The 27,101-nt window shown below is 40.9% G+C and overlaps 4 protein-coding genes across 23 annotated transcripts in view; 2 read left to right on the top strand and 2 right to left on the bottom strand.

The window, feature by feature from the left end:
* Window positions 1–3,314, bottom strand: part of lmo7a (LIM domain 7a) — a 49,109-nt gene extending 45,795 nt beyond the window's left edge. For all 18 annotated transcript variants that reach the window (XR_015106022.1, XM_086144977.1, XM_086144987.1 and 15 more), the window contains exons 1-2: window positions 3,157–3,314; window positions 2,852–2,973 (exon numbers count right to left, since the gene is read on the bottom strand). Coding sequence is in view for 17 of the 18 variants with exons in the window: in XM_086144977.1 (XP_086001103.1) it covers window positions 2,852–2,920 (69 nt within the window). In the remaining variant the exon portion in view is untranslated. The remainder of the gene's footprint in view (window positions 1–2,851; window positions 2,974–3,156) is intronic.
* Window positions 3,315–5,418: 2,104 nt separating this feature from the next.
* uchl3 (ubiquitin carboxyl-terminal esterase L3 (ubiquitin thiolesterase)) lies at window positions 5,419–8,707 on the bottom strand. 2 transcript variants are annotated; one of them, XM_086144955.1, is made up of 9 exons: window positions 8,575–8,707; window positions 8,386–8,397; window positions 7,674–7,802; window positions 7,170–7,323; window positions 6,818–6,903; window positions 6,615–6,662; window positions 6,445–6,520; window positions 6,262–6,320; window positions 5,419–6,170 (listed from the first exon to the last, which is right to left on the bottom strand). In XM_086144955.1, the coding sequence occupies exons 1-9, from the start codon at window positions 8,614–8,616 to the stop codon at window positions 6,081–6,083; spliced, it is 696 nt and encodes a 231-aa protein (XP_086001081.1). In that variant the 5' UTR covers window positions 8,617–8,707; the 3' UTR covers window positions 5,419–6,080. The 2 variants fall into 2 exon arrangements, with proteins under 2 accessions (XP_086001081.1, XP_086001082.1); XM_086144956.1 differs by having other exon boundaries at window positions 5,420–6,170; window positions 8,258–8,397.
* Window positions 8,708–9,356: 649 nt separating this feature from the next.
* On the top strand, window positions 9,357–11,542 carry commd6 (COMM domain containing 6). Its single transcript, XM_086144957.1, has 7 exons — window positions 9,357–9,446; window positions 9,829–9,887; window positions 10,234–10,299; window positions 10,394–10,470; window positions 10,642–10,810; window positions 10,907–11,059; window positions 11,143–11,542. Exons 1-7 carry the CDS (start codon window positions 9,422–9,424, stop codon window positions 11,191–11,193), a joined length of 600 nt encoding a protein of 199 aa, XP_086001083.1. The 5' UTR covers window positions 9,357–9,421; the 3' UTR covers window positions 11,194–11,542.
* A 1,025-nt stretch (window positions 11,543–12,567) lies between these two features.
* tbc1d4 (TBC1 domain family, member 4) overlaps window positions 12,568–27,101 on the top strand; it is a 30,425-nt gene continuing 15,891 nt past the window's right edge. For both annotated transcript variants that reach the window (XM_086144954.1, XM_086144953.1), the window contains exons 1-11: window positions 12,568–13,403; window positions 20,752–20,880; window positions 20,982–21,207; window positions 22,229–22,473; window positions 23,502–23,591; window positions 23,930–24,034; window positions 24,119–24,251; window positions 24,370–24,461; window positions 24,609–24,719; window positions 25,189–25,311; window positions 26,168–26,227. In XM_086144954.1, the coding sequence (XP_086001080.1) occupies window positions 13,005–13,403; window positions 20,752–20,880; window positions 20,982–21,207; window positions 22,229–22,473; window positions 23,502–23,591; window positions 23,930–24,034; window positions 24,119–24,251; window positions 24,370–24,461; window positions 24,609–24,719; window positions 25,189–25,311; window positions 26,168–26,227 (1,713 nt within the window). In that variant the 5' untranslated portion in view covers window positions 12,568–13,004. The remainder of the gene's footprint in view (window positions 13,404–20,751; window positions 20,881–20,981; window positions 21,208–22,228; window positions 22,474–23,501; window positions 23,592–23,929; window positions 24,035–24,118; window positions 24,252–24,369; window positions 24,462–24,608; window positions 24,720–25,188; window positions 25,312–26,167; window positions 26,228–27,101) is intronic.

Below are 27,101 nucleotides of genomic sequence, written 5' to 3'. Positions count from 1 at the left end.
TCCCACTATCTCTTTTCAAAGAGTCGTTCAAGCCAAACTTTAGAGGGACGTTTTTAAAATCGTGGGCAGGGTAAACTAAATTCCAGTCAAATGATTTGCATTGCATTTGGCAGCCAATGAGATCTTGGAAATGTTCTAAACCCAAACACAAACATTTGGGCTTAAAACCAGGTTTGTGCATGTCAAGGTCTTTTTGTTTGTAGTTCAAGTGTGCAACTAATTGCTATAAACCTTCCAGTAGTGAATCTCATACTATCACCTGGAATTTATCCAGTCAACAGAAATCTGACATGCTCAAAAAAACACATCTTAAAGATAACTTGGCTCTGTGTTAAATGAGAGACACGGTTCAAGTAACAAAACTGGAGAGTGCCTCTGCATCGTGTGACTCCTGATTGGCTGCTTTGCTCCAGTGAATGCTGGTGAGACTTTTCAAAGCTGGGGCTGAAATCTCACACAGATTACCAGATAAGTTCATGATCTTCAAGCGGCTCAGTGGTGCTGAAGCGCTAAAACCTGTTTAAGGAGGTATTCAAAGTATTCCAGGGAACACCTTACTGTAAAAGAGGGTGTGTTTTAATACCTGAGGAGAAGATTACTCAAAAGACAATATGATATTGCTGAAGCATTGTTCACATTACCTTGTATGGTGTCAAATTTTTGTGCCCTGAACATTTGCTGTTTATTTCCTTTTTTAAAATAATAGCTTTCAGGGATGCGTAGGATCTCATGTTTTTTACAAGCCCTAGATCTTTTTCAATGTGAAGTAGCTTCTTGACGAAAAAAAGTCCTCATATGGGCATTACGTGTTGATTATACTGTATAATGCTTATACAAAACTATAAAAGTGATAATTTTTTGGGACATGTTTGATCCACTGGGGGGTTGCGGGAGATTTGCAATGATGTCAAAACATCCCGAAAGACAATGCTTGCTTTAATTCGACAATTTCTTTGTATGTTAGCACCTATATAAAACTACACGTTGAATATAAAAATGAAAAAAAGGTCCTATACAAAGGCACCAAGTCCGAGCTGAGAGGTGTCCAAAACTGGCAAGATCATGCCCTTATATGAAGACTTTAATTTGTAAGAGGTCTAAACATTAAACACGATCATTTGTACGGAACAGTGTGTGTTAACATGTGCCCAACTTTGCGGAAAAACTACAACGGCCACACTTACGCTGCTATTCATGATGCTTACGGCCCGGAAAGTTCTGAAGTAGCTTGTGTTCACATTGGTGGCAGCTAATGCAGGAATGTGTCCATGTGACAGCCTCCAGACCATTTAGACTAGATTTTAACAACACCACCTACCACGCCACACACACATGCCTCTGTTTAAAAGTGCCGTCGAGCCAAGCAGCTTGTTAATCATTCAGTGACGGAATCCAATAGCCGCAAAATGTTCTCTTTGAAGGAAAACTTAGCTCCGTGCCAGAACTGCCCATTGTATTTCCCTAAAGCGAATCACCGGTATTATTACTGTTCATTAGAGCGCAGACCCCTGCCCTCTAACCTTTACCTGTTCAAAGTGTGCAGCTTCCATTTTTAATCTTCATGCCCCCGCCGCAGTCACACCACCAGCTAAGCCGCTACAATGGACCAGTGTGCAAGTGTGCAAGACACTGATGTCACAGTGAAAGCATTCAGATTCACCCCTTCATGAAATTAGAGCAATATTTGTTTAGTTACAGCCGTACACCGGCTCCATGCCACCCTGCTGGGAGGAGAATGTACAAGATGAGGCAATGCGATTTCACCCGCTTGAAAAGACAAACTAAAGAATCTGGCAGCAGCTTGGAAGGAAAAGTTTAGATCATTTGACATTTTCGAAATGAAAGGGAACTATTGTTTAAAGCGCTTGCGGGACAATGGGAGTTGGAGGCTACTTTGTTTTTTGATTAATCCTCTAAGAAATGCTGTGCAGTTAAGTACTACAATCATACTGTAGTACTATGATGATTATACAAATAGTCCTCCGGAAAAGAAAACCATTAGTGTGTGGTTGTATAGAAAGCTCTGTTCAGGAGTGCCATTGCCAGAATATGTCTTGACTCAAACCACTTTGACTCAAACAAGATTTTGATTCACTTTGAATTAAGCAGTCTATCATTTGAATAGATTTAAGAATATATATATATATATATATACAGCTTCTTCCCAACAGCAGTGAGACTGCTGAGCAATGAACTACCTCATGTAATTTTGCCCAATGTAAACATTGCACATTGCCTGATACACTTGACTTGTATGAACAAAGCACCTTATCATGTCAATGTTAAACATTAAAAATCCTTGAATACATACATATACATAAACACACACACACACACACACACACACGCACGCACACACACACATATGTATAGTTTTTTTTTTCTTTTCTTTTCTTTTTTTAAGGGTGAAAATCCCAAACTCAAGAGTTGCTTGGCACTATACTTGTGATCACATCCAAAAGTCTGTCTGTCTCACCAATTCTCCCTCTGAAGGAGCCAAACTTTCCACTGAGGGATCCAGGGATGCCAAACTCTCAGGTAACGGATGCCGTTAAACTACACCATGTTACAAAAAGATATGGTTATTCTTCTTTTCCCCCATCCAACCCTAATTCTCTCACACCAACTAACTTCATGTCCTCTTTTACTCCATCCATAAGTCTTCTCTCGGTTCTTCCTCTCGTCATCCTGCCTGGCAGTTCCGACTCCGGCATCCTTCTACCACTACATGCGTTATCCTTCCGCCGTTACATGACCATGTCAGTCTGGCTTCTCTGATTTCCCCCCCAAAAAATAAAAATAAAAAACAAAGACAGTGACCGATCAGCAGAGAGACTCTTTGCGCACTCACCTCGATCCACCTCTGCGCTTCCAGATAGGCCTGGTCGCAGCTGACTGCGGACTGTTCACGCCACTCCATCACGCACGATCGGCGTCCAGGCGCGGTCTGAGCTGCTCCTGCCTGCGTGCGCACTTCAAGTCCGGTGGCACAAAATATGGGGCCAGTTCGAATAAACACAACACGCACAAACTTCAGACGCAGTCGCTCATTCATGAAATATGTCCCCTATTGTTCTTTTCACAGTGGAATCAAGGTGTAGCAGTAATGTAATCCCGTGTCACAATGTTACCTGTTCTTCCTGTGTGTGTTTTTACCTGTTGTTCACACGATCCGGTCGGTGACGCGTGGGTTCGTGGTTTTCTCGTCTCGTGGAAGGAGTGAGACTTCCAAGAGGAAAAGCTCGTAAAGTCGTGTCCTTGTTGCAAAGAGTGGGTTTCGGTCCTGCTCCTTGCGTCCTGGCCAGTGGGCTACAACGATGAACTTCTGGCCCGATCCATGAGAAGCAACACGCGTGGGTGGATGGGGTGGGTTGGGTGGGTTGGGGGGGGGGGTTAAAATAATATCCAGGACTTAAAGGCTGCGGAATGTGGAGCCTATCATTGTTTAAAATTCACCAGTGTTCACTACACACACACCTTCTCAAATGTTGAAGAAAGTTCCGACCCCCCCACTGGCAGCTTTAACTTCCAACAAACATCGTCCCCGTGGCGGCACGTAGCGGTCTACAATACGCACTGCAAGGTGGACAAATTGGCCTTAAATGAAAATACTATTTCTTTATAATAAAATTCCAGTGTCATATAGTGACATACGCGAATCTTATTTTGGTATTCCTATGCATTTTCCAAGCTCTGTGGTTGAGGATTCACACTGTATACAATTCCTAAAATTGTTAAAGATGAACTACCCGCAAGGTGTTAAAGGATAGGTCGCTTTATTTCTTCAAGCAAATAGTTCAGGGAAATCAAAAGGATCAACACAGAATCAATCTAACTTCTTATGCTTACAGCAGGTCTATTTATTAATGTATAATAAGATCAGATAAACTTTATTGATCTCCATGGGGGAAATTCCGTTGTCACAGCAGCTTAAGTTATTTCAAAACACAGAAAAAATAAATATGAATATAAATATAAATAGAGGGACGTTAGAAGACAGAAGATAGCAAGACATCCACGAATAAAAAGACAGCAGGGAGAACAACAACAGCAACAACATCAGGGATAATAATAGACAACATAATGGAACAGTAAGGATAAGAAATACACAACCAGAACTAAATGACAATATAATCAGAGTGACATCAGCAATGAAAAGGAATTAAATAAATCAACAAAAATAAGTAGGATGCGTGCGGGATAGGACGAACAAGGATAAAAAAGGCAGCAGAGTTAGGGCATGACATGTGAAAGGGTGAGGTAGTGAGGTTGAAAAAGCAGCACAGATGCACCTCAGCCACAGCTCGTCGTGCAGGGGGTGGAAAGGATTATAGCAGACACATTTATGATTGTTATGTAATCTATGATTTCCCTCTGTTATTAAAAAAAAAAAGCTGGGGGGTTCAACCAGACAGAACTGCTGGGAATTTGTGTCAATTTTCCACAAAAGTTCGCTTACTCAACACATAAGAGAATAACCTATTAAATTTGATTCGTCACAGGTTTGGTTAAAATGCAATGAAAGAAACATGGGTTCTGCAAAAACCACAAGAGCAACAGTGTGTCACCTTTTCCACCCTTAAAACTGTACATCATTGTATTTGTAAAATTGGCGAGGACCTTAACCAAGCCTGTGATCCTATTTATTTATGTTGCATTGATATTTTGTGCAATTGCGGTGTCATTTTACTTCATAATACATAACAAATTTAATGAAAAAATGTAATACATCTGGTCTCTGATGGCCATTTTTTGTGTCTAACAGATTAATTGTGACAGATATTTGATGAACTGGACTTACCTGAAGTTCTATTATTTATACAGTTAATAGATGTTTTTTTTCCAAGTTATAATTAGACGTACTTTCTGCATATCATGTAAGGCACATCACCGCATAACTTCAGGTAACTGTATGAGTCTTGCTGTGTTTGGAATACTGCATACTGAACAAACAGGATGGTAATTGAACACTATGGCCACGGGACATTAAAACTAGGAAAAGATTTTTGATAAAAAGAAAAACTAGGTTTTATTAGTAGATTTGATATTCAAAGACAAGTTTTCCTAAAACTAAAAACAAATTCCTCAATTACTTACTGATTTTTAAAATAATTTCAGTCACTTTATTGAACGGATTCTCAGTTTATGAAGTCCGTGGAAGTAGCTGGCAAATGATGTACCAGCTACTCCTGCCTACTCACTGAGGCCATGGGAATCTAAGCAGCCACAGACACACTTTTTAAGAATTATTAGTGCAGTCATTTCCAAAATTTCCATTTCTCTTACCACATTGTTATCCACAAAATAATAAAATTTCTCTTTAGTAAGGCCTACTTAAGTTTCTCTTAAGTAGGCCAGATTCCGTTGAACACAGGAGGGCGCCTTCTTTTAGCAAGTACTTGACCAGTTTACACTTCAAGGAAGAGCCACCTGATGACTGTTTTGATACATCTGCATTTATTCAACAGATCTTACAATTCCTATAACAAAAAAAAGAAACATAGGCACCTTCCACAAGGATGTTTCTGACTTACATTTATCCTTAATTATAGGAGCCATAACTTATTGACATGCTTATTCCAACATCAGTAATTTACATAATACTAATGGGCCCATCAGCTTTCGAAGCTATGATCCCAAACTTTCTACTGTTGATGCCAACCTGATGGTTAGATTCAACGAGGCCTGTAGGGGAGATCAAGTGTCAATCAAACCCACACAAATATAGCGAGTGAATTTTCAAAGTGATATAAGATTGTGCCTAATTCCATTAATTTAAAGTGGAACTTGCCACACAAACACAGATCAGTACGTAGCATGACTGATCTCTGCAGTTATTCAAAGCGTTCCAGCATCGGGACTAATCTGATCTCACAACTAGTTTATCTGCACCTCAAAGCTTTTGATTTCCGAAGCATTGCATCCACAAGCAATTGATAAATAAAGGGGGTTCAGAATACCATCCCTGAATTTTGACTCCCTTGTCCTGAATTGTTGGGAAAAAAAAAGACCGATCAATCAAATAAAGTGAGCACTTTCATGTTTGGCAGCCATCTGTCTTGGATCACGAGGGGCACGCCTCAGTCAGAAACTTTGGAGAGAGTGATGATGGTGAAACGGACCTCTTGGGGATCCTGAGCCATGAAGATCTTACAAACTCCTACCGCATCCTGCCCCGCCATTCAACACAGAAAGGAAATGAATTACAGCTCTGCCGATACGATTAGGACAATAGCTCTCTTTTATTCTTTGTCTTTTTACCTCAAGGAACGTCTCCTCTGAGGTTTTTCCATGAATAATAGGGAAAAGCTTCCGACCATCTGGGTTCATGAAAAACATTTAAAAATCAAGGTTTCAATATCTTTACATTTTGAAGCCCGTCAACCACTGATAGAGAACAAATTACAATGTGACAATCAGAAATATCAGAAAAGGCTCCCTTACCCAGCTCATATAACTGTCCTCCAACATTGACAAATGCTATAAAATGAAGATTTACTTTCTCATCTAAGCCTGGGGCCTAAGATGGACAAAAAAACAAACAAAAAAAGTTCACCACACATTTTTCTGTTGTTAAGCATATATTTAGTGATCTGTCAGAGGGAATATCAAACCTCAGTCTGTCCCTCCTGTGCACTGGATTCATGTATGACACGTATACTCTGAAACACATATTAGGGAAAATGTTATTGACTGCTTAAAGCTGCAGGCATCCATTCATTATTTGATTTGCAGCATGGCAGCTCATTCTATTCAAAACAATGCACTACTCTGAACAGTAAATATCAAAAGCTTGTGCTTTTTAATGTACTCAAACCTCATCTTGCTCTAGGAAGGCAGCCCTCTCCTCTGGGGTCATTTTAGTTGTTCGTAGAAGAAATGCCTTAAGGGGAGAATCAGATTCTGGAGAATAATGACAAAGTGTATTTGATTATAATGATACAATTATAACAACTATTAAAAAAACATTGTTGTGTTGTGATTCAATCAGCTGTATTACTACAATACAACAGCTAATGTTTTATAAATAATAAAATGCAAGAGTTGATGATAATGATTTTGAATCTATTTTGTATCAGTTCACACTATTTTTACTGATCACTCATTATCCAGTTGCCAGTCATAAAACAGCACTCTGTTCTAAAGAGGATGTTGGAATGCCGCCTCACCAAACTCCAGGTGTGCCATGTTGTTGGCCACTGCGTGAATCAATCCTATTGTTCCACAGGCATTTCCAATAGTTTGCTTCATAAAATAGACATTTGGAGATATCTGTTGCTTATCTTTCAGTCTCTCCTCTTCCTCTTGCTTCAAGGCCTCATACTGGACAGAAGATGGGACATAGGGGGATAATCATTAACATGAGAACAACACCTTGAATGTCCAGGCTAGAACATATATTCAGTAATATGGACAAATTGGAGAAAAACAACCTATATATAATGGAAGAAGAAGGATGCTATTAATAATCCTGTTCAATTGGGGTGGGGGTGGGGGGGATTTCTTTAAGAAAATAAGTTTTGGTCTCCCCATTCTAATTCTAGTGACTTGCAACACTGAAGAGTTTTTGATGACACATGTTTGCCAAATTTCAGTATTTCATGCCACTGTTTGCAAAATGCTGGTGTCTAAATATATGAATAGTATTCCTATGGGGAAAAAAAAACAAGTACCTTTTCTGTAACAGGAAAAAGAAGAAGTACTGCACACACTGGTCTTGGTACCATGCTGAGAAGCTCAGGATCCAGTCCATATACATCTCCAAATTGCCAGGTTGGCCTCATGCCCAAAGAACTGACAAACTAGAAATCGGTAAACAATATTAAGTCACTAATCATTTGTGTGTATGAAAATGGGAAAAAACTAACAAAACAATCAAAACAAAGCAATACAGAACACATAGCAACAATAAACATGTAAAGAAGGCATGACTCAATTGAACGTTAAAACGAAACAAACGGAAATGAGAGTCACTGCATGGCGTCTAGCCACCAATGAACACACTGCATTGAAAGCCACTATGCAAGATCGTAATTATTAGTCCCTTAATATTACGCTCTATTCACAGTATGATGCTAAACCTTCTGTCTCCTTGATATAATGAGGCTTAGATTAATGTATGAAAGTTCTGCCTTTTAATGAAAGAATGCGTATTTCTCTACTTTGCACAAAACAACTGCCAAACTATTCAGTGTGTCTGGGAAGATGAGAGCAGACCGGTAGAGCCATGCCTTGTCTATCTCTCGAGATTACTAGCCTGTGTTATTCTTTAATGTGACGCTGGATGTGGTGTTGCTACTGCTTGGGCCTGTTGCTCTTTGCAAAACAATCGATCACAGATTGATTTTGCAGAGCTGCTGCCGAATTCAATGAGCGGCAACCCACCTTTGTCATGACCTGAAATGAAAACATAAACACAAAGATTAGTGAAACTGCCAACTGACAATCGAATCCGCCGCACTGGCTTTTGCTTTTGTTCGGTCTGCTAACCCCCAGCATGCTAGTCCTTGCATGTTGCTGAATGAATGACATGGCTAAAACAAATAATTTTGAGAAAATATTAGCGATACATACTTCTGGATTCGATTCCAGGGGCAGCCAGCGAGGGCATTCCATTTTAGAATATCGTGAATTGTTACTTTTTTGTCAGCGAAGAGATGAAACTTATATTCCCCAAATCTTTCTGACAGCTGGGAGTCGCTTCCGCCTGAGAAGAGAACACTTGACGTATAGGGGTACTTGTTTCTTTGTAATATGTAAGTTTACCAAAGTTCTGAATTCAGCTCATTCACGGATACGTTTAATATTATCATCCGTGTACATAATTCTTTACGAAAACCATATTTATATGAAATATGGAGATTTGCCAGCTAAAAATTGTGTTTTCTAAATCCAATATACACGCGACTATTGTAACCATGGACCATTCCGGGGCGATTTCGGTTGATCGTGTCTCCTTCATATACCCGCGATGAACCAAGCTATATTAAGTTTAATTCTACTCCTGCCCGCCCCAGCGAATACTTGATCATTTAGATAAACATTCGAAAAGTATCTAAAAAACCCAAACTGATTTTGTTTTATTTATGAACGTCATTCGGGGGCGCTGTTGTTCCACACGTGCCTTGCCCGTCGAGGAGTCGAGACTAACAAAGATAGTAAAATATGAGAGATAGAAGAATAGTGTCCAGTTCGTAAAAGCGCAAGTAGTCTTTAAAAACGTTTAATAAAATCGCTTCAGCGCAATCGAAAAATACTTTTTCCACTACAAAGGTTAATCCTAGCCTGTAGACTTTAAGATTCAATCAAGTTTCCCGGCTTGTACTGTCAAACCACTAGGTCTGACTAGAGACTGTTTGGTAATCTCGCCTTTGAGAATATCTCTGTGTCAACCCGGCAATGATTCTATCGTCGTGAGAAGATGCCAGCAGCACCGCAGTCTTATGGTGGGTTTTGACCCGAAGCGTGATGTTATTTTCAACTGTCAGACAATTGAATCTTCACAGTGTTGCTTACTATCGTCGTTAAATGTATTTCTTTTGCGTAAACGTCTTCATTAGCTTTTGCTCACCCGTTTTGCGAGCCTCTTCTACCTCTGGTAGCTAATGCCAAGTAGCCCAGTCTTACCTCAGACATAATCTCGATAAACATCTCGCTGTCTCTCTTTAAGTGTACTAAGATTTGTAATAATCGCTTTAAATTTGACTCATTGTAGTCACCAGATGGGCAAAAGTGAAAAAGAAAACCGTTGACAACAAGCAGGTTATTGAAAATGGGCCAGACAAAGAGAATGGAATAGACACGTCTCATGTCATTTCTGTTTTTTAGGTATGAACAAAGTTGAGGACAACATATGCAGGCTAACGCCAGATCTGTTAGCCGAATGTGTGAGTATATTGTACAATTAAATGCCAATATTTATGAGCATTTTTTAAAAGCAACCACTTTTACAGATGGCATTGATGGAAGCCAATGTGGAATTGTTAAAGTTTTGAAAGCGCCCTGTGCAGGCGTAGTGTTGCATTTTCATCAGTTGTGGGTATTTATCTCTCCCGTTTCAATGACTTATTAGTGTAAGTTACAATCCCTCATCTGCAGTTGTTATCTTCTAGACTTGTAAGAATTCCTTATTATTTTAAGGATCCAATGAAAGCTATAAGTGCAATGTAAATGTGGTGTTATACTGTCCCTGTATTACTTTATATTCTTATAACTTCCCTATAATCTTCACAGTGCCTGCACATTCTAAATTATCTTTGTGGGCAGACCAGGGGAGTAGATTCAGCTGAAATTTCTAATGTGAGTAAATACTCCCTTTTTTAGCTTGAAAACTTGAAACTTGAAATCTGTCTGCTCAAGTGGATCTTTCATGTTTTTTTTCTTTTCTTGGCAGATAATTCAGAGAGCTGGAATCAGACTTGACCATGAAGCTCTTCAAAATATGATCAGATTTCTGCTGTTAACATTCAGGTGCATTTTGCATTTATATATTGTATATATTTTCAATTATCATTAAATATATAGTGGAAATATTCTCTTGCTGTCCGCATTCGTATCTTATCCTTCCATAATGCCAATCTCGGCATGCAGTAAAAAGGACATTGTTGTTGCAATGCTAAATGCTAAGATGTTTATTGACAGGTCAGCAGGGAAGAGCAACATCACAGGGGATGACTTGGTGAAAAAGCTGGAAGAAGGCAGTAACAAGTGGAGCAGGGCATCCCTCCAGGTGCTTCACGGGTTATGGAGTGAGCATTGTGCATCTGTTCACACTCAGCAGGAGGCCCAGGACATGCTCAGTATTGGTCAGGTATGTCAGAATAATGCAGGAAAACAGCCTGATTCGTTCTCAGTATTGGTGGCATGTGTGAACTTACTGTGCCGTTGTTTTTCTGCGTCACTGCAGCTGGTGGACATGCAGTGGAAGCTCGGCCTGTCGGTGAGCTCAGACACCTGCCGCTCCCTAAACTCCCCCTTTGTGACTCTGATGCTGAAGATCGCCGAACCTTCTGGGCAGATCAGTCAGAGATCCTTTGAAATGACTGTTCCACAATTTCAGGTTTGTGCATGGTGAAATAGTGCATCACTTATAATTTATCACTTGTTTTTTTTTTTTTTTAATGGCAGTCTCTTACCACACAGAACTTTCACAAGGAGATCAAGGAAATGGCTGCAGTAATGGAGACTGTATAGTTGGACCAAGAATACTTTGGTTCTTGGGAAGAGAGTTTTTACCCAGGGAGCAACAACTTCAACCCAGTGTTTATCTCCTGGCGATTCATGACAACTGCTCTGTCACAGATCATGGGCTTTTACACAGTTTACTCTCAGAACCCCCTGCCAATACATTTGTTCTTTCAAGCAGTTCCAGAAACACAGTTCAATGATGAAGACACTTTATGCTGCTGTTTTCCATTGGAATTACAGATGACCAAACTGGGTTCTATAGTTATATAAATGGCTAAAATCACTATTTTGTCCATTATCAATTGTGGAAAATGTTTCATGTAAATGTTGTACAATAAAGTCTATGTCGCTTGTGGTTTTGTTTCATAATGGGGAGTTATTGTAATATGATGTGCTAATTGCTTTTCTATTCTATTTTCTAAAAACCAAAAAAAAAACATTGGCCCACTCAAAATCAGTCAGTGATTTTGGAGTGTTTTTTTTTTCTTTCTAACAAGCATGTACATGTAGAAGTCATCGTAAATTTTAGTTTCCTTGTTTTTATGTAAAATTAAAAGCAGGTCTCAAAGCAAACACATTTTCTAAATGTTACTGGAAGAGGTGCATTTCACTCCTATTTATTGCAAAGCACGATATCAGTAGTGCATCCAATAAATTGTACTTTGTTTTGTAGTTGCATATTAAAATCATTTAGTCGTAGTTTTTGAATACTAGCTTTTAGTAGCTGTACAGTTAGTTTTCTCAGTGACTCCCTTTGAATAACTGAACAGGTCCCGAGTAAAAGGGGGGCCAAAAAACACAAAAGCACCAGACAAAAAGTGTTACTCTGTTCTAGTCCTTTGCTAAAAATGCATGAATTTAATTTAATTGCAAATTTAATGACTTTAATTTGATTTGCACAATTGGTTAATCGTTCATGCTACATAATCCAACTAACACTTGAGGTCTGCAAAGCCTCTTCGTGTCCTGTGGGGGAGGCGCTGGGGTCCCTCTGCAGAGCTCAAGTAGCTGCAGAGGCTCTAAGGTTGCATGTGACACGGCCTCCTATTTTGGGGTAAAGTGTGAGCCCTCGGATTGAGTGCATTCGGTGGGTGAGAACTCCAGCAAACGGGCAAAATAACCAGATCTGATATCCAGGACGATTTAGCCATTCTTCCTTCCCTTCGACGAGGCGTCTTGCTGCAACCAATGTGCCGCTGCAGCACCAGGTCCGACAGCAGCTGGTGGAACCCGGGAACTCCGATCTTGGGGGCTGCTAAACACACCGATCCGGTATTTCCCCCGAGTGAGAACACCGTGGGCGGGGGGGGGGGGGGGGGGAAGCGTTGTCCTGTCACGTTTGCAGAGCTCCTCCGCCCTGCCCACTCCCTCTCAGCACATGGGATGGTTTGGGCGGGTCGTCGGAGCCGCACGGCCGCTCCTCCTCCAAGACGCTGCTCGTGGAAGAAAGGAGCCTTGTCAAGGGAGACAGATCTAAATAAGAAAATACAGAAAACGACAACTAAGCATCGGTATTTCTACTCCAGCGAGTGCCGAAGCCCCGGCTCGTAGGAGCGGCGGGGATTAATGCGCAAAGAAATCCAAAGAAATCTGGTTCGTTTGCACCGGAGAGCCACGTTTCCCAGCCTTTGACTGAGCCAGATCAAACAGGACGAACCGGGCAGAGAAGTAAGATCGGAATTCACGATCGGACTCGTAACGCTGTCTTAGAAACCCCGTCACGTGGATCTGGCACAAGAACTTGTTAAAGAAAACACTCTTCTCCGGTGGACGCGGAAATGCAAACTGTAGAGTAGCGGGTTTCTGCAGCGGACGGCATGGAGGCTCCGGATGGGATGGAGAACTGCCCTTCCAAGCCGGACGGGAGGTTCAGCCTGAGCTACATCGGCTGGTCCTCGCTGGACAGGCGGACCACCCTGCCCATGCTGCCGTGGCTGGTGGCGGAGATCCGGAGGAGGAGTGAGAAGGGCGAGAGCTGCCCCGCGGCGCAGCCCCGGGACGTCCAGCTGGTGCTCAACCCGCCTTTCGTCCGATGCGTCCCCTCCGGCAGCAGCAACTCCTCCATCTTCATCTTCGAGCACAAAGCCCAGCTCATCTCCCGGTTCATCCACAACAGCAATGATCTCACCTACTTCGCGTATCTGCTCCGCGGGCAGCCCGACAACCCCGAGTCCGAGATGTCCTGTCACGTCTTCAAGGCCCGGGAACCCAACCAGGTACCAGCACAGGTCCAAAGTGTGCGTGGCACATGCGTGGCGCTGCGGTTCATGTGGTCGGGTGCACTTTCCCATGCGAGATCGCATAGGGAAGAAGAGAGAGAGAGACAGACAAACAAATGGATTGTTTTTAAATTGAGGCCAACAGTCGCTCAAATCACTTCATTACACCGCCAATACATTGGGCTTTTTAGGGAACCTATGGTGAGGTTTCATCGATATTAACCAGAAAACCCTCTGGAAGAATATTTAGAGGGCTCATGTAAGAAGTATAAATGGTGCTTGATGTCTAATGTGTGTTGAAGGACTTTCCTATTTTTCTTTATTTTGAAAACAAGGCAATGTCACTAAATCTCCCTGTCACTAGATTAGAGAAAGGCCCAAACATGTTTTGGTATTAAGTATTTAGGCCACCAGTTAGTAGGGATGATAAATTGTGCAGGAATGAGATTTTTTTTTTCCAGTGAAAGGTAATCCATCCATGCTTTTATTTCAATGAAATCTCACATCTCCGTAGTTTGACAACAACTCTCCAGGCCCAACATGGAGTAAGCACGTTCACATGCAGATCAGCACGTTGCTCTTGTGCAATAACCTCAAGAGTGGTAAGCAGTCAAAAGCCAGGAACGCAGTCGGAGGCAGGCCTCTGATTTCAGCTGAAACTTAGTTGTGGTTTTTCTTTTTTCAGAGATGACTGTTTGTTTGTGTCAATAGTAAGCGCTTGTAATTATTTTTTTGAGTTAATCCACGATGTGTGGCTTCTCCACGTGCTGCCTGACACTCGTCCGCGCTCTCTCTGTTTTGCCGGTGACTTTGGAAAACTTCTCTTATGTTATCGATGTGTGCACAGCACACACATTTGGGCTTGACATATACCTGAGTTGTATCACGTATCGTATGGTATGTGTGTGCGTGGCACAAGCTGGATGTTTGTCTGCTTGCCAAAGACAGTAGAGCGAGTTTCAGGCAGACACAGAAGTCTGTACTGGAAACCAGATGTTTGTTGTACGACTGCGTTTGAAATATTGTCAAATTTGCAGTATGGTCAAGTGCATTAGTCAAACACCTAATTTGTTTTTGTCAAGACACACCCGCTGCAGGGATGTCTAATTTTCTCCAGGTCCAGTGGAAAAAACGCTTGTTTTGTGAAGACTCTAGCAAGAACGTACATTATTTCCAGCAAACATGACTTGCAAAACAACTTTTGATTCCAAGTAAAATCAGGAATCAGATTGCCTTATCTGCAAAAATGATTTATTCAGCCTTTGCATCTGATAAAGAGTCATCTTGAACATCCATCCATCAGCATTGTTGCGCAACTGTAACTGGTTTGTCAGCCAGCAGCAGCAACATGTGGACGCTGGAATGCGTGGTTTGTTCTCACAGAAGTCGTTTGCTATTAAGTGTCACCCTGTTATTGTTACTCTCTGATTTGGCTGTTTGAAAGTTATTTTGTTTTTTGCAACGCAGGGCTCGCCCTTATGCCTGTGTGCATTACTATGCTAGTGTGGGTTTTCTATACATGGCAGCTGAGTTTGAACACATGATAAAATGTTATTTTGGGAGGACATGCATGCTTGCAAATCTATTCTTAGCTGCATTTGTGCCTTGAGTGCAAGCTGGAGGGAAGACCACCACCGTCTACTGAAATGTGAACGTTTCAAATGAGACGATCTTGCGGTTTCTCGCGGGGCAGCGAGGCGTAATCTTATTACATGCAATTCTTTCGATTCTGTACGCATACACGTGTCCGTGTTTGTGTGTGTTTGGAGAGGGATGGCTCAAGTTTTACATAAGAGAGTGAACACAACACCCAAAGGCATTGTTCATTTCCGTGACGTGAAAACATCTTCAGTCCTCATCCTGTATAGTGTCAACGTATTCGAACTCGCGGTGATGCATTTTATACAGACTCAGGTCATGTCTCTGGAATTCCCGTCATATATATGGATCTGCAGTATGTATTTAATAGTAACAGTGAATGCGGTAAAGCGTGTGCAATTGTTTATTTTAAAACCTCTGACCCAGATGAATGTGGGACACTAACTTCTGTCCTTATTAAGAGTTACATTGCAGCTGCCCCATAATTAACTGTCCAACTGCATTTGTTGTGTGTGTTATCACCTCAGTTGCAGACAGCGTGATCCTACACTGTGTAAACACAGGCATGTGCATTGCACGTCTGTTTTAACTTGGAACCCCTCCACAGAAACTCCCTTACTAGTTTGACTCTTCAACTATCAGTGAAACATTGCTCCCCGTAGCACCGAGACACGGTCAAGAGATGAGACGCGATCTTTGAAAGCGTTTGCTTCACACTCGGCCAAGAGAAAAATTTGATTTGACATTTCTCCTTTAACACATGTGCTGTTGGTGTGAATAAGGAAATACATACACACTTTGACACTTTATAGTTTCATTTGTATTTCTTATCCCCCCCCCCCTTTTTTTTTTTACTGTTTATACAATTTCCTACTATTATTTATTATTGTTGTGTTTTACTTGAAACTCTGGCACAACAATTTCCTTCGGGATAAATAAAGTTATTCTTATTCTTAAAAATCTTGAATTGGCCTCTGTTACATTGTCCTAAGTAGGGTTGATGTTTTGACATTTTCAAAACTTATTATTACATATCTCCTTCTCTATATTTCATTACACAATCTGCCCGTAGGCCAAAAACTGTAACACATGAGAGGAAGATTTTTCCCATACTTTCTAACTTGAATGTATCTAGTGGTGCCCCTAGAGCCCAGAACAAATATCCCACTCTTTCCTGCTCGGCTCACATGTGTACACCTGTGGTAGGTGCAGTGATAATCACTTTTTATATCTCTGTGTTAGTGCACCCTGAATAAGGTGTACGAGTGTTTTTTCTTTTAATTATTTAAAGGCCTTTTGCCTGGGCTTAGATTTTATGTTATGTCTGTTTTTCGTGTCTAAATCTTCCTCCCCCTTTTTTGCAGAAGTCAGATACTCAAAGCTTAAGGTTGTTTTTTTTTTCTTTTTCTTTTTGAAATGCACATCTAAGAAATGGAAGGACATGCATATCTGGTTGCTTTATTTGTCTGCCGTCTTTCAGATTCTGACGTTTGGCTGCAGTCCCGCTGAATGTGAAGGTGACATGTTGTTTTTAGTTGGGACATAAACTGCTGTGCCCAGTTTGTCCTCAGGCAGATGGAAAAGCACTGGGAGGATGTCATTACTGTTCTGAGGTGCAGCACACACACGTGGCAATAGCTAAGTTCTTATGGCGCCAAACCATTTCAGTCTTGCCCCGTCCTGAAAAAAAGACAGGCAATACTACTGAGGCAACAGAATATTTCCATGCACTTGAATTTATCGTAAAGGACTACAAAGTAGATATCAGTAGTTTAGATACCGAGTAGATTGAGCTGCAGTGATGTTTGGAGCACCGAAGCATTCTAAGTTAATAAAAAAAACAAACAAACCAAAGAAGTCAGAGTAAGGACTGATAAATTGATATCTAATTGATAAAAAGTTAAACGCATAATTGAATGTACAAGTAACACCAGTAAGTCACACTTTATAATGTTTACCTTCTTTTTTTCATTGTTTATTTTTATTTCGTATGTTATTTTTCAGCAGTCATAAGCTTGCTGTTTGGGCTTGGCCAGGTTTTTGTCGTCAACAACATGCATTTATCTCTCTTAAAGCTAGATATGTGAAAGCTATGAATTGAAGAGCTTGAAAATCACTTTAACTTTGTCATATATTTTGTACAGTTGTGTCTATTGTTGTAACCCCGCCCAAACCTGAAATGTAGAAACCAGTATTGCAATTCAAAATACAGGCGCCTTCCATTTGGATACCTGACAAAGGTGTCATAATCCCATTAGGATTATAATACCCCCTCTGGCCACTACAGCAATGTTGACCATGCACATGTAGTTATTTTTACAGTGCACTCACATCAAAAGCTTTCTGAGTCACTGTGGCTGCTGGCATCGCCCTGCCAACCTCTGCAGGGGGCGGGATGTTCAAGCAGCTCTGCAGACATCTTGTACGCTTGTGAACACAAGCACTGAAGTGTGTTGTACGGTTGTTCAGATGGCAGCCATGAAGGATGATAGATGTATGAGTGTTTATGTTTAGTCAAAATTCTGATCATTTAAACGCTTGTAGCTCGTCAAGCAGAAAAGTTGCATTCAATTTTAGCCTCGATTTACAGCACTGCGGCTGATTTTCTGAGGTTTTCTCACCCATCGCTACTAATGGAGAGGAACCCGTCTACTTCCTGGATCGCTTTTCGATCTGCAGTTTGGTGTTGCTTTTAACCCTCGTGCGATCTTAACGTTGTGTTTACTCCCCTTGTCCTACGGGTCAAAAATGACCCATAAGACAATCTTTGTACCATAGTGGTGTACAGCCCACATGGAAACATAAACAAAAAAGAAGTATCACTTTTTCTAATTATGGTGTCTCTTTAGGAGAAGTCATAAAATTTCAAGTTGGAAAAAACATAGGTTAAGGTGTTTTTTCTACAGCTAAACATGGTAGTGGGTCACTTTTGACCCGCAAGACAACACAAGGGTTAATGTTATCGCTGCTGCTAATTTGCAAACAGCCAGACTGGTCAAAATAAACCGTTGCTCTGGGCTGTGTCAATCTACCACTTGTCGCTCTTTGTCACCAACATTTAAAATGAATTAGGATGCTTTCACTAGATGTGAGTGCAGCTTTGGAATGACTGAATGAATTAGTTCACCCTTCAGGTGAAAGTGTGCCTTGGGTGAAAGAGTTGTAAGCTTCAGGGTAAAACAAGCAAAACACTTTGTCGTCTGAAGAGTAGTTGCAGTTATTTACGGACAAATATCCCAAACTATACTGGTTTGGGAATGCTGTGTGTGGCTCACGCGCAACAAAAAAGGTCGGCTGTCAAGGAACCTCAGAAAATGCTGCGAAATGTAGCAGCAGCTGCTGCTCCTGCTATTGCTGAATCCAAGTCCTACTGACGTGGCATTTTCCTCAGAAAATGAGAAGTATAGTATGAAATCAGCATCCAAACACTGACTATTGATTTCTAATACCAACACTAATATCGTCCAACACAGTGTATATGCATTTTATTGCAATTGTTATTACTAAATTTGCAGAAAGAAATCCTGTAATGCATTACTTTAATTGTTTTCAATCAAAGTTGCATCTGACTCAGCATCAGCAACAGTAGTTAAGGATAAGGTCAAAACACCCAGTTTAGCTTTGATACAATTTTGTTTTGCTTGAGAAATTTGAAAACCTATAGTCTTGAATGGATGTATAAGGACAGATGTCTCTGATCCTTCAGGCTTATTTCACCCACACCCTGTTTTGACATAGTTATTAGCTCTGTGTATACGTGCCCGTTTCAGGGTGAATGTGAAATGAATGTGTTAAGACCTCACTTTTTCCATGGTGTTCACCCTAGTGTTGCTGATAAGAGCAACATCGCTTAATACCAGTTCTTGTCTGAGCAAATATTAAGGCGAGTTTTCGAGTGGGTCGACACCATATGCAATGAAGGCGCTCAGGACTGTAGTCCTAATCTTCCAGTTTGTTTTCTCCTAAGCTCCCAGCTTTGGCTGGCTGTAGGTGTTTGTGTAGACGGGCTTTGGATAATAACTGGTGTCACTGATAGCGTCTGACGGAACCGAGCAATGACGTGTGAAATTAAGTCATGAAAATCAGGTTCAGGAACACATGTAGTCTTTCGGATCTATTTGATTCGATTAGTTTTTCCTCCCCCCGGTGGGTCTCTGCCTGTGTGCCCCCGCCTCTCCCTTTGTTTTCCTCCTTTGTCAAGGAGGAATAATTAATAATTAATCAGATCAAATGGAGCTCGGGCATCACCTTGCTCATGTATATTCTATCAGCTTCTTTGAATGTGAAGATGACACTGTCATTTTTTTTCCCCGACATGTTACAGGACCTAATTGTGTAACAGAGCAGCTGCAGCCACCGAGGCCGCTCAAATGCCTTGACCTTGTATTGTCAACACTCTTTAGCAATGTAGAACTGCCTTTATCACATGAGAGAATGGCCTGTATTATATTCATCCATTGTTAAGTCGCAGTAGAATGTTGTTGGCATAAGGTTGGTTATTTTTTTCAAAAGATGGTTTTGATAGGTACATCCAAAAATAAGCCCCTCTGAGAGTTGGAAACCCGGTTATTCCTCTAGTCACTTGAATGCACACAATGGAACAGCTGCCCTCCTCTATATCTGACACAGACACAGCTCAGTCTTTAAGACAGCAGAGTTTTATGTAAAACCTGAAAAGATTATGCCAATTTGCATTTTTTATTTTTTTGACATCTCCCCTTTTATTCATCCTCTTTTCCTTGATAGCCTACGAAGCACGAGTTATGGTTTGTCACTTAACCTTATTCCCTCTACATTTGCTGACCTAACATTAAATCAGCAAAAACAAGGGCGCTGTTATTGTGTCATTTTTTGTTAACATGTATCGTTGTCCCGAAAGTACTCGAGTGTACTTGGCGGTTGCTCTGGTTCAAGGCACTTTTGTTTTTTGACAGATAGAGCACGAAGGCTGCCATTTGAAAAATCATTGTCTGTCAAGGATGTGGTGGCTCTGAGCGCAAAACTTCTCCTTTAACCAACTCAAAACTGTGAGCGTCCCAAGACAAAATAATAGTTCGGCCACGCTTTTCCAAGAATTATATTTCCAAGTGTTGGCTTGAAAGGATGTACATTCTGCCTGTAACTAAGGATGCTGTTTCCTCTTTGCCTTTATTATATTTTACTGGTTTCATGACAGTGGGTGCCAAGATTTTGAATATTTCACAAGTGAAGTAATGCAACACAGCAGAGAAGAGACTGTCTGTGTGACCTTTCAAAGCTCTGGCGTCATGCAGCTTCTATTATGTCTACTGTCCTATAGAGTGGACCTTTCCTGGCTCATCACTTGTCCGCCTTGTTGGCCTGCGCTTGTTCAAATGTCCCACTTTTTAAGCCTTGAGCTTGTGACTCGCCACACACGTTGTAGTCTAGTGTCCATTTTTCTAATGACTTATCATTAATATCCAAATCAGAGATACTGAAAATGACAGCGTGATCAATTATCTGTTGCTAACGTTTGACTTGAGATGAGATGAGATGAGATGAGAACAACTTTATTTATCCCGAAGGAAATTGTGCCAGAGTTTCAAGCAAAAACATAACAGTAATAGATAATAGTAGGAAGGAAGGAGAATAAGAAATACAATAAAATATAGATTGTCAAGGTTAAGGCTATCAAGCGACTTTTGACTTGTTTGTTTTGCAGGTTTTTTTCCGTGCCATCGTCCACGTCACCATTTTAACCCGTTGTTCTTGTGTGTTTTTAAAGGTACCCGAGGTTATCAGCAATATTCGCCAGTTGTCCAAGTCAGCGCTAAAAGGAGACACCAAGCCCAAACAGGAGGCTGATGAGGCCTTCTACAACTCCCAGAAGTTTGAAGTGCTTTATTGCGGCAAGGTAGTGATATGCACCTCGATTTTACCAATCATAAATGATCTGCTTTGACTTGCCCTTTGAATGTATGCTATTCAAGTTATAAAAACAGATAACAATTCCAGGTGACCGTTGGGCACAAAAAGGCTCCGTCCACCCTCATCGACGACTGCATCGATAAATTTCGCCAGCATGAGATCAAGCGCAAACGCCTGCTCAGCTCCCAGCGAGGGTCCGCAGAGAGCGGCCCCGTGGATTTCATTTTAGGGGAAGATCCGCTGTCTTCTAGCCTGAATGAGAGTATTGAGGAGCCAGAATGCACTGGAGTGGAGGGCTTATCTGGAGGCGGGGGTAAGAGCCGGTTGCAGACAGATTATCCCGAATCATTGCATTGCAATGATACACGTCAGCGCAGCTATAGACTGAACAGACGGTCACAGCTGAAATAGTAAGAGGCTTTGGGATAGGTGTTTAAGAACACTATTTATCCCTAAAAGATTCATGTCATATTCAGTCAGTTCAGTGAGTGTTTGAGAATATAACAGAAAACAAGCTGGAGCTGCATAATCCACACTCCAAAGCAACAGGGGGGAAACGTATTCGCAGAGGTTTGAGCGTCACCTGAACAGAAGGAGATGAGGAACACAATAATGTACAGTTCAGTCTTTTTAAAGGGCATGGAATCAAGGAGTTCAAGTAATTCGAGCTTTTGTCCAAAGGACAAAGCTTAGATGTCTTTGAGGCAGGCAGGCAGGCAGTTACATGGATACTCTTATGCAAAACAAATACATAACTATTTTATTTTCCCCTTTTTAACATTCTAGATAGAGTATAAAGGGGATTTCCGAAGGCTCCAATTGGCGATGTCATATTGAGAATGCTTTGGTGGTGCCCACTAAATATTTACATTATATTGCTGCCAGCCTTATTATATTATTTAAATCAGATATTTGAACGCAGCTAAAGGAGCCCTGCCTCTCATATTCATCTCGATCACGGGGCCAGTCTACCAAAGGTGATATGTCAGTCAAATCGTCAATACAAATCATACAAATATTAATGATTGTAAAGTGCTTGCTTGCATTTTCATTTTATTTCTCCAGTAATTATGTGCAGAATTTTTTCCAACTGCATTTACAAATTTGCAAAATTTTATATCATGTTTGATTGTTCATGTGATGGGCAAGAAAAGCAGACTCGATGTTATCAGTCGCGGGCATTTATTATATGGAGGATAATCAAGTATTATCGTATTATCAAATAATATACCTTCATAAAAAGTCCTCCTAGGTGTGTTGACCTTTTATAGTGCTGAAAAGGTGTGAAGGACATCAGCCTGATGGGAAGTTGATAGCATTATTGCTTTTTGCAGGCAAAGGCATCTCCAGCTGTACTAGCCAGAGCAGCCTGAGAGGCGGACTACCCGAGTGCATTCTGGAAGATTCTGGGTTCACGGAGCCTCAGGAGTTTCGTACCCGTTGTAGCAGCCTGGCTGGTAGTCTGCAGAAGAAGCCTGGGGAAGGGGTCATGCTAGATCCCACTCGCCGCAGACATGCTAGTGCACCAAACCATGTTCAGCCTTCTGATGCGGATAAAAACCGCACCATGCTCTTCCAGGTAGGGCAGATGCATGTATTTCAGATGCGTCGTGCAGATGAAATCTTGGTCAAAACCTTTTTTTTTTTGGAAGTTTGGTTTCGCTGATAACAGTTACTGGTTGATCAGAACACAAAATATTTGTTCTGTCACCAAACTCTGTGAGATGATAATTACCAGGGGGTCTGATTGTTTTGGATCAGATTTTCATAGCAGACATTTTGACAACACCTTTCATATGAAACACAGAAGTCTCCATCTTCTCAAGGTGGCTTGGACTCCATGGGTCATGTCTGCTAGTTGAGATTTTAACATATTTTTTTGAAAATAATTCACATCAGTTTACCATGACATGAAAATGTCGGACGTGAGAAGGGGATATTATCCATCCATTCAGTTTTTTTTTTGATCCACTTCTTTTCCTCCACTTATGGCACTATTATGGGCAAATGTATAAATAATATTTTCTTGATATTTATGAGCAAAAACTATTGAAAGAATGAGTTTGAAACCACCTCAGTCAACTATATTGTTTCAGACAATCAAATACTCTTCTGACACATTTTTCATTAAAAGTCCCTCTACATTTAGTCCAGCTCACATTCTTCTCAAATCATTTTTAAAGAGGCTTGAACTCCCGAGGAGACTTTGGGACACCAGTCAAAAACACAAGGCCACTGTTTTGTGAAAAGCATACAAGCTGTAGAGTGAGCCAGCCTCCCATTCTTTACACACCATGCCCATTTCCCCACGAAGCTAATTTTAACAACTAGAGCACAATGCTCAATATGATACTCTACAGCACAATCAATTATGGGGAAAATCATTTGCAGCAACTTATTGACCTCGATTTTTAGCATGTGTGTTTATGATAGTGAACCGGCCTCGTAATGGCCACAACCCTACCAGTCCATTTAATACCAAGTGCCTTCCGGCCTCAGGCCTCAACGTTTATACAGTTTGAAGACAAAATGATATTTTTGTGGGTATTTTAATGCACTTATGTTCTTGCATGAATCTGTCTGAGCAAACAAAGTTCTTATTCGCAGGTCGGGCGTTTTGAAGTGAATCTCATAAGTCCGGATACAAAAACGGTGGTGCTGGAGAAAAACTTCAAAGATATCTCATCCTGCTGTCAGGTTGGTTTATTTTCATATCTGAAATGGACTTCAAGCCGCTCTCTTATGACTCTGCAGAACCATTTCATTTTCAAGCTGTCAGAAGTCTTGGAGCCTAGCAGATATATGGTCTTTTACACTTCCGAGAAATACTCCTCAAAAAATAACAAAATACATCTACCATTAAGGCAGTGTATTGTACCATTTAGTGAGAGCAATTTAACTAACGGAGAAGAGGAAAATACCTCATGAAGACTCATTATGATGTTTTGTTATCTTTGCATTTTTGCAATTTTTTTCACCACTAAATACAAATCCCCGCTCTCAGTGTCTGTTTCTGCTCACCTGGACTCGTGCAGGGTATCAACCACACAGACCATTTTGGATTCATCTGTCGGGACCAGTCGGAATCTGGTCCGAGTCAGTACATGTGCTTCGTCTTCCAGTGCGCCAGTGAGTCTCTGGTGAGTGCCGCGTTCTGCCCTTAACTTAAAAACAATGAAATCTAATCTTCACTAACATCTCCATGAATATTATTGCTATGTCAGGTGGATGAGGTGATGCTGACCCTGAAGCAGGCTTTTTCTACAGCGGCAGCCTTACAAAGCAACAAGACGCAGATCCAGCTGTGTGAGGCCTGCCCGATGCACGACCTGCACAAGCTGTGTGAGCGGGTTGAAGGTACTGCATGCAGCCTGAACTCCCGAGCTCTTCTCTTTGGCTCGGCCGTTGAATATATTGATTCTTAGAGTTAAAGTAAGATATAATAGAACATCGCTGCTTTTTCATATTCTCCCAGGTCTCTACCCACCGAGGGCAAAACTAGCTATCCAAAAATATCTCTCCCAGCTGACTGACAATGAACAAGCAGAAATTTTTGAGCGAGTTCAGGTAAAGTTGGCTACCATTAGAGAAAGTTTTTTTTTAGTCGCCCGCAAATTTTTGTAACACATTAAAAGATTTCGATGATTTGCAATAATATTTTAACCGCATCAAAGCAAACCTTTGGTGTCCTCATTGGTCACATTATTTCCCCAGAGACAAAAGGCCAGTTCAGATCAGGAAGAGAATGAGCTGGTGATTCTTCATCTCAGACAGCTATTAGAAACCAAACAGAAGACCCACCTCCACATCGGCGAGAGCCCACAGGTGATCACTCGGACAAAAAAAAGTCGTAGTTTCACGATAGTTAATGTCTAAAGTCTCTGCTCATACAAATAATAGCTTGATGCTCCTGTTTAAATTTTAACCCGATGAGGGAAAATGGTGCCCTGCATGCTCTGGTGACACTGGTTGTTGTCAAAGAAACAGCAAGAAAATCAATCATTTCCTAAGCAGTTCGGAGTTGTTAACGTGCATGATAATTTTGATATGCATGGTCGTGACATAAAAATGTAAAATGTGGTATCAAATTAATTGCTCGTGCTTTGCATTAATCAGTTTGAAGGGCATAATTGCTTGTGTCTTTTCTATCAAAGCATTTTAGGCCTGAGGGATTACACAATGGATAATCTTTCAAATGGAGAGACTCCATCAAGAATTACTCCATTATTTATGCAAGGCTTGGTTCATTGTTTTCTATTTTAAATACTTCTGTTTTCATTCTTCTTTTTAACAGAACTCAGGAAACAGCTCATCAGCAGGAGATGGCACGGCCACCAGCAGTCGCTTCAAACTGGACATTCTTAAGAATAAGGCCCGCACTTCCCTTACCAGCTCTCTGGAAAACATCTTTGCAAGGGTGGGTCTGAACAAAAAAAAAAAACAAAAAAAAAACAGGTTTCTATTTCTTTTCTTCCTGTCTTGTCTCCTGGAATTTAACTCTCCTGTTATGTTATCTTCGTTGTATTGTTGTTTTTCTTTTTTTAAATATACTGCTCAAAAAAATAAAGGGAACACTTGAACAACACAATGTAACTCCAAGTCAATCACACTTCTGTGAAATCATAGTGTCAACTCAGGAAGCAACACAGATTCATTTTGACTTGTTTTAAGGACATTACATCAAAGTTGGATTAGCCTGGAGTGTGTTTTTACACTTTAATTTTGAGTGTGATTCCTAATCCAGACCTCCATGGGTTAATACATTTAATTTCCATTGATCATTTTTGTGTGATTTTGTTGTCAGCACATTCAACTGTGTAAAGAGCAAAGTATTTCATAAGAATATTTCATTCATTTAGATCTAGGATGTGTTTTTTAAGTGTTCCCTTTATTTTTTTGAGCAGTGTATATCCCTTTTTTCCCCCGCTGGCAAAATAAGGCCAACGTCCATCTCGTTCCTGTCACTCGCTCTTTCTATGTGATTGTCATCTAGGCGATTTGGATTGACCCATATCTGCCAGTGAGATGTCAGAGTAATTCCTTAGTAGAAGGATCTCGGCAATCTAAGACCTCTGCTGCCATCTGTTATTGACCTAGAGACTCAGCAATTTGTAATATTGGAAAAAAAAGTAATAAACAAATATCAATTAATTGCCCCTGACTAGTGTTTTACATTACAGGAAATGTTTAGTGATGTCCACGATAAATGAGTGGATAGATGTTTTTCATGTTCTGTTTTGCATTTGTGTTTTATTTCTTACCCATGTGTGCAGGGTGCCAGCAAGATGCGAGGCCGCTTGGGAAGCATGGGAAGCATTAGCAGTTTTGAGAGAGTAAGTGTCCTTGAGTCATTCCCAGAGCTTCTCTCAGAGGTTATTCTGGGAATTCTCATTCTTTTACTGTCCACTGCCTTTTAAAAGTGTGTGATAATGCGCAGTTTGCTTTCACATGCAAAAAATCAATGTTGATAGATGCTGACTGCCAACTTTGCTTTTCCGGCGTAGCAACGCGATAATGGCTCGCATTATTTCCACATGCTGTGACGCTGACCCCGGAACGGCGGTGTGTTTACCGAGCAGCCGGCAAAGCATTTTGGGTTGGCGGCTTCACTTTTTACCAGATCTTTGCAGAATGTAGGATGATAGTGTGACAGAGTCGCTCTGAACGCCTATCAGTCAGAATGGTGCTATAGTAGAGATGTGTAAATCATTGCAATATACACAAACATAGAACAGACCTTGAATGACCCTTGAGATTTTTTCTGGCTGTCACATGACATTTATTTATCTTGCTTCACTTCATTCAGGGCCCTTTTAGACTAATGGATTTCTGAACTGTCAGGTTTTAGCAGGATGTGGGTATATTTATGAGCTGCAAACGCTAGCCTCCAAAATTTACATATAACTAGTATTGTAAGAGATGTTTGTTATTCCATATTTGACTCCAGTGACATTAGCCATGCGTATCTTCAGTCTATATACTGTATGCATGTGTGTGATATTTTTTGGCAGATGTATGTTGTTTACACCATGAGGAAGTACTCATCTGGGGATTGTGTCAGGATGTCTTGGCAAGCAGGAAATCTAAGTCAGGATGTGCAGTTTGTGAGTCTGCTGAGCCATGCCTGCCTTTTGCTTCCCTTTTGCAGTCTTGCCAAAGCACGGAGCAACCCAGCATTTGATTTACACGTAGATATTTACTAAAACG

This window comes from Fistularia commersonii, chromosome 4, assembly GCF_037954325.1.
Source record: "Fistularia commersonii isolate RoL2024-O1a breed Wild chromosome 4, RoL_Fcom_v1.0, whole genome shotgun sequence".
Classification (NCBI taxonomy): domain Eukaryota; kingdom Metazoa; phylum Chordata; class Actinopteri; order Syngnathiformes; family Fistulariidae; genus Fistularia; species Fistularia commersonii.
The sequence above is the reverse complement of the archived record's forward strand: the minus strand, read 5'-3'. Positions and strand labels throughout refer to the sequence as shown.

What these genes read in the sequence shown, in the direction of transcription:
- uchl3 (XM_086144955.1), bottom strand. Translation starts at nt 8,616, where the DNA reads ATGGAATGCCCTCGCTGGCTGCCCCTGGAATCGAATCCAGAA. An exon ending in CATGGCACACCTGGAGTTTG is followed by an intron (nt 6,904 to 7,169) that starts GTGAGGCGGCAT and finishes ATTATTCTCCAG; the next exon opens with AATCTGATTCTCCCCTTAAG. An exon ending in CAGAGGAGACGTTCCTTGAG is followed by an intron (nt 6,171 to 6,261) that starts GTAAAAAGACAA and finishes ATGGCGGGGCAG; the next exon opens with GATGCGGTAGGAGTTTGTAA.
- commd6 (XM_086144957.1), top strand. Translation starts at nt 9,422, where the DNA reads ATGCCAGCAGCACCGCAGTCTTATG. An exon ending in ATTCAGCTGAAATTTCTAAT is followed by an intron (nt 10,300 to 10,393) that starts GTGAGTAAATAC and finishes TTTTCTTGGCAG; the next exon opens with ATAATTCAGAGAGCTGGAAT. An exon ending in TGACTGTTCCACAATTTCAG is followed by an intron (nt 11,060 to 11,142) that starts GTTTGTGCATGG and finishes CTTACCACACAG; the next exon opens with AACTTTCACAAGGAGATCAA.